Source organism: Anser brachyrhynchus (genome assembly GCF_964034855.1).
Source record: "Anser brachyrhynchus genome assembly, chromosome: 21".
NCBI lineage: Eukaryota > Metazoa > Chordata > Aves > Anseriformes > Anatidae > Anser > Anser brachyrhynchus.
In genome coordinates this window covers 1898201-1903298 of record NC_137714.1, presented here as the reverse complement: position 1 = coordinate 1903298, position 5098 = coordinate 1898201, and the positions used below count along the sequence as shown (strand labels likewise).

Sequence of the window (5098 nt, the reverse complement as noted above, 5' to 3'; positions counted from 1 at the left end):
CCAGAGCAGCACTGATTTACACCCCCCAGTGCTCCAAATCCTAATAAATGTCCACCCCACACCCAGCAGGATCTGGCCCCCTCCTTGCCTTTTAACCCCTTGCACGCAGGATCTCTTAACCCTCTCGCTGCTGACAGCACCGCTCGTGCAAAATAGAACCTGGGTGGCAGAGGGGCACGGCAGGGGGGGCTTCCCGGCTTTCCAAGTGTGAAGGGTTTTCTCCTGGAATTTTCTATCCCAGAGCCACGGGCTGCGGGTGGCAGCCCCAAAACGCAGCCGCTGCCCTGCCAGGGAAGACGCGCCATGTTCCTGCTCTGGGGGGATTTTCCCCACCGAAGTTGCAAATTCGCAGCCCCATCCCTGTCCCCGTTCCGAGGGCACCCACTCGTGCCTGGTGCCACTTCCAGCCCCAGCAGAGGGCTGGGAGGAGACGGATGCTTCCCTCCCAGCCTCAAACAAGCCATGGCCACCCCTCCTGGGGTTAGGAGCAGACAGCGATGCCTCCTGAAGGAGGGACCCCAAGCAAAACACTACGAAGTCGCTCTGCAAACCCAGCACCAAAACCCACTCACAGCGTGCTCCATGACAGCAAAAATAATTTAAAAAAAAAAAAAAAGATCCCCCCCTCCCCAAGAAGCAGCACACAGCCAAAACCTCGCAAGTTAGAGAAGTGCAAAGACCACTCCACACGTGCATGCATTTAAAGACAACATCCTCACTACAAACTGCACCAACCTCACCTGTCTCATTGGTGTTTAAAGCCACATTTTCCCCACTCCGCAGGAAGCTTCTCCCACTGTCACACCCCAGCTGCTGCCACCTCGCCCTGCTGCAGAACGCCCCTTTGCAAACAAACCCGGCAGCTGCAAGGCCGATCCCAGCCCCAACCGGATGAACAAGCCTGACAAAAAAAAATAAAAAAATCCCCAGCGCCCTTGGGATGATTTGAGAGCTGCGTCACAGCCGCCAAAAACACCTTTTTGTGCAGATAATGGCATCACTGTTCGCTGCCCGCCAGGTATTTGTGCCCACAGAGGTGCCAAATCCTGCTGGAAAGGACCCACTGCGGGGGGGGGACAAGGCCCCACGGGAGCATCGGTGCCCCCAGCATCGCGGCAGAGAGGACTTTGTCCCCGGTGTCACGATGTTTGGATAAGAGCCAAAGCATCCAATCATGGGAATTGAAGTGACTTTTCTGGGGCCTTCCCAGCCCCAGAAGATAACGGTGGGTTGAGCACGGGGCGCTGCTGCGCTGGTCCAGAGCTCCGTCTGCCGCCTCCGAAGCTTCACAGCAAGGACTTAAAAGTCCTCCCGCCAGACCGAGCGGCTACCGCACCCCAAAAGGAGCTCTGCAAAGACAAAACGGTCGAAGTGCCCCCCCGAACGCCCGCCCTTCCGCAGGCTGCTTGCGTTTCTTTACGCCAGCCAAGCAGAATTGCGTGCACCTACCAAACGGGAGGCGCACTCAGCACCAACGAGAGGGGTCCTGGTGCAATTATATGGGATGCTTCGCACCCAGAGCGGGCTCCGCACAGCGCTGCGGACATCCGCCCAGCCGCAGAGGCTCCAGCCCTCCCGGCACACTCGCTGAGGTGTGTCAGCGCAGCAGCAGTGCCGGGGTTTACGGGCACAGCTCGGCCAAGGGCGTGATCCCGCACACGCCCCAGTTCCCAGGCAGGCAGCAGAAATGGGAGCAGCGGGAGGTTTGCTCGCCGCGGTCCTCCCGAGCAGCCTCCCAGCGTGAAGCCCTGCGCCACGGCTGCATTTCGGCACAGGGCGGGAGCCCCGCATGTGCCACAGCCACGTTGACTCAGCCGCAGATGCACCCACACAGGGCAGGGCAAAGGGCTGGGCCACCCTGGGGTGCTGGAGCCAAGCAGTCCCTCATACGGTAATTTCAACTAAAAGAGGAGAAGGAAAAGAAAAAAAAAAAAAAAGAAAAAAAAAAGAGGAAAGACCACATAAAGCAAAGCCTGAAGGAGATGGGGAAAACATTGGATAAACCCCTCCACCCCCTTGCTCCACCAGGAATTTGGTTGGGTTCATGCTGCAAATCAAGGGGCTCCTGGCTACGGCAAGCAGCTACAGCCCAGACCCCCCCACACCAGGCACGGCGCTCTCCTTGCACCCAGTGAGATTTCGGACACCTCCCGCTTGCACGCAGCAAAATCTCCGCTTTGCCAAAGAAAAGTCCGGTCTGGCACCTAGGCTGGGATCGGGGTGGGGGGGGGTTCAACCCACAAAGGTCCAGAGGGAGCACAGCAGGGCCAGGTCCATGCTGCAGGGCTGGGGCACGCTCCAGCCAAAAGTAAGGGGCTCCATTTATCCACCTGGGTGTGCAAATCCTTCCTGCCAGAGGACATTTTGCAAGGATGCAACAGGGACAGAGACCTTCATGTAGCCAGGAAAGGACCTGGAGGAAAAGCAGGCAAGCAAACTGCTTGCTGGGGTGGCCAGCACTTAAATAAGCAGCTTGCCCATCGATGGTTATTGACCCCAGCTGGTCTGACCCCGCAGCACCCCCTGCAAGGGGCACAGATGCCTCATTTGCGACAATAAATGGTAACACGAAGGTCTCATGCACGAGCAAAACCGTGCACAGGCAAAACTGCACAACCAAAACCGTGCTCAGCCAAAACAGTGCACAACCAAAGCCGAGCAGAACGAAAATCACGCCAAAGCAAAAACTCAGCGCCCGGTGCAACCCCTTCCCAAGCAGATCCAGCACCTACCGTGCTCCTGCCCTGCCTGCGAAGCTTTATGGCGTGCGTAGCAGCACGACTCGAACCAACCTGGTGCTGTGGGCGTGCACACAGCTCCGTGCCTCCCGACGTGCGGCTGAGCACTGCGGGAACGGAGACGTTCTCAAGGAACTTTAAACATTTGGAGTCGAATTAGCCTTGTAAACGCACCGCGTGCCTGTAAGCAGCACAGGACGGAACTGGTGTTTGTGGAGGGAGGGGGTTTATTTAGAGTGCACTTCACAGAATCACTCCACATGAGTGTATATACGTGTTTATGGAGGTGCACTGGGAGTGATGGAGCTGGGCCGGGGATGCCCTCTGCTGGCATCCTCCTGGGGAAGTCTGGGGCACCTGCTGCAGGAAACCCCCGTGCATTTTTGCACGGGAGGCGCCGAAACCACGGAGCAGCATCGCCCTGGATGAAGGCGCTGCTCCTTGAGCCCACCTCCCACTGCACCGCACAAGGGCACAAGGAAGCAGCTGAGCTGGGTTTGCTTGTCGGGTACAAGCTTGAAAGGAAATCCTGCACCCCCAAAATGCCGCTGCCATCCCATACTCGTTAACCGGTTAACCATCCTGCCCGTTTCATCATTGCAAATCCTGTTGTGATGCAAAGCTCTCCGGGACGAGATGAAGATGGGGCCTTTGGCTGTGTGCACCAACCAAACAGCCCCATGTTATTAGAAATTTAAATTATGCCTATTGTGAGGGTTGGTTTTTCTTTTTTTTTTTTTTTTTTTGAGCGAACGGGGGTTATAGCACTAAATGCTTTCACTTCTTTATCTTTGTTGTTTCCCCCCCACATCTTCCAGCTGTGAAAATGGCAGCAAAACGCTCCTCAAGCCCCACCTGCCCCCAGCACCTCACAGGGGGCGGAGGGCAGAACAGAGCTGATCCCCCGCCCCCCCCCCGAAAACTCAGCGTACACCGAATGCACCTCGTGCGGCTGCTCCAGCAGCACGGCAAGGGTGCAAGAGCAGCACAAAGAGGGCCTCGCGTTCACCGCAGCCGTGGTGAATCCCGCAGGCAGGCCATGCAAATCCCCCCTGCGCACCCGTTCCCACGCTGTGCCCAAATCCGCCCCCTCCCCGGGGCACAGCGGTAGCGCTGCAGCGTGCTGGGGCTATTTTTGCAGCAAACACTCCCCCACCCACCCCTCCTTCCACTTTTTGCAATTGCTGCAAGTTCGGGGATGCCCCAAATATCACCCGCTGGGGATGCAAAGCCTGCGGCCGGATCCAGGAGGGGATGCCAAAGCCCATCCGAAGCCATGCGGGGTGAGCTGCTCCCCGTCCAAGACGCCCTTGGGAAGTAACAGGCCTGACCTGTTTTTCCTTATCCCAGGAAAAACCAGTTTAACCCCCGGCCTGACGCAACCGGTGCTGCCGCCTTTACCAAAAAGGGGAAAAACCCTCCCGAATTAACAATTCCTCGAGTAAACCCTATCCAAGCTCCCCCAGCAGGCAGCCAGCCGAGGCGGGTGTAAAAAGCCCTAAAGATGAATGAAACTTCATTTTCGGCGTGAAACCTTCCCCTTTACCCAAGGCCTTTATAACCCAGCTGGAGTTTCGAGGGAAAAAATACATTTTTAGGGACAAGCAGCCAGCAGCCCTCTAATCACATCACGTTGGGACTGCGTCCTGGAAAGCCCTCGAACAAACCAGGTCCCCCACGCTCCTGCAAATGACGTTTTTAATTTTCACTTCTCATTCCTATCGGAATTAGAACAAAGCTGCCCCCAAATGGGCCACGACACTGCCAGCCTCCCCATGCATGAGATTTTAAGGAAAAAAAGCCGCCACCGTTGCAGGCTGTCCAGATGCAAGCACGTAAATAGGAGGGGAACTTGGCCCCGGCGCCCGGGATGCACGCCGAAACCCATCCCAGCAGCCAGGGCAGCATCACCGCAAAGTTATTCCTCCTCAGTAAACGCCTTTTCCAAAGCCCGGCGTTGCACCGGCTTTTTAATGATGATTTGACGGCGTTTTCCTGCTTCTGTTTCGCCTTTGATCTCCCAGATCGTGCCTGGGACCGGCAGGCGCCGCTGCGAGATGCGGCGCGGATGATTCAGTAAGCAACTTTATTTTTCCTTTTTACACCCCTAAAAAACTACTTCTCTCGAATAACGCCAAGCTTTTGCTGCCGCTTTGGCCTTCTGCGGCATTTTCACAAGTGCTGCAGATGGCAGGAAGCAGGAGCCGTTGCCCACCACCGGCCCCTGGGACCAGGTCCCAAAATTGCACGTGCATGGCAGCCTGTACGGCGCTGGGGCCGAGAGGCAAAAATGCAGCCGCTGAGGAGGGTTGGGGCAGCTGCGTGCACCTTCCCTCCTGCAAGAGCTTTGCAAAAAAAAC

At 56.8% G+C, this 5098-nt stretch overlaps 1 protein-coding gene across 1 annotated transcript in view; it reads left to right on the top strand.

Annotated features, from left to right (window-relative positions):
• The first annotated feature begins 3999 nt into the window (after positions 1 to 3999).
• RCC2 (regulator of chromosome condensation 2) overlaps positions 4000 to 5098 on the top strand; it is an 11923-nt gene continuing 10824 nt past the window's right edge. Inside the window, 2 exon segments of the mRNA XM_080564219.1 lie at positions 4000 to 4021; positions 4763 to 4814. Of these exon segments, the coding sequence (XP_080420345.1) occupies positions 4015 to 4021; positions 4763 to 4814 (59 nt within the window). The 5' untranslated portion in view covers positions 4000 to 4014.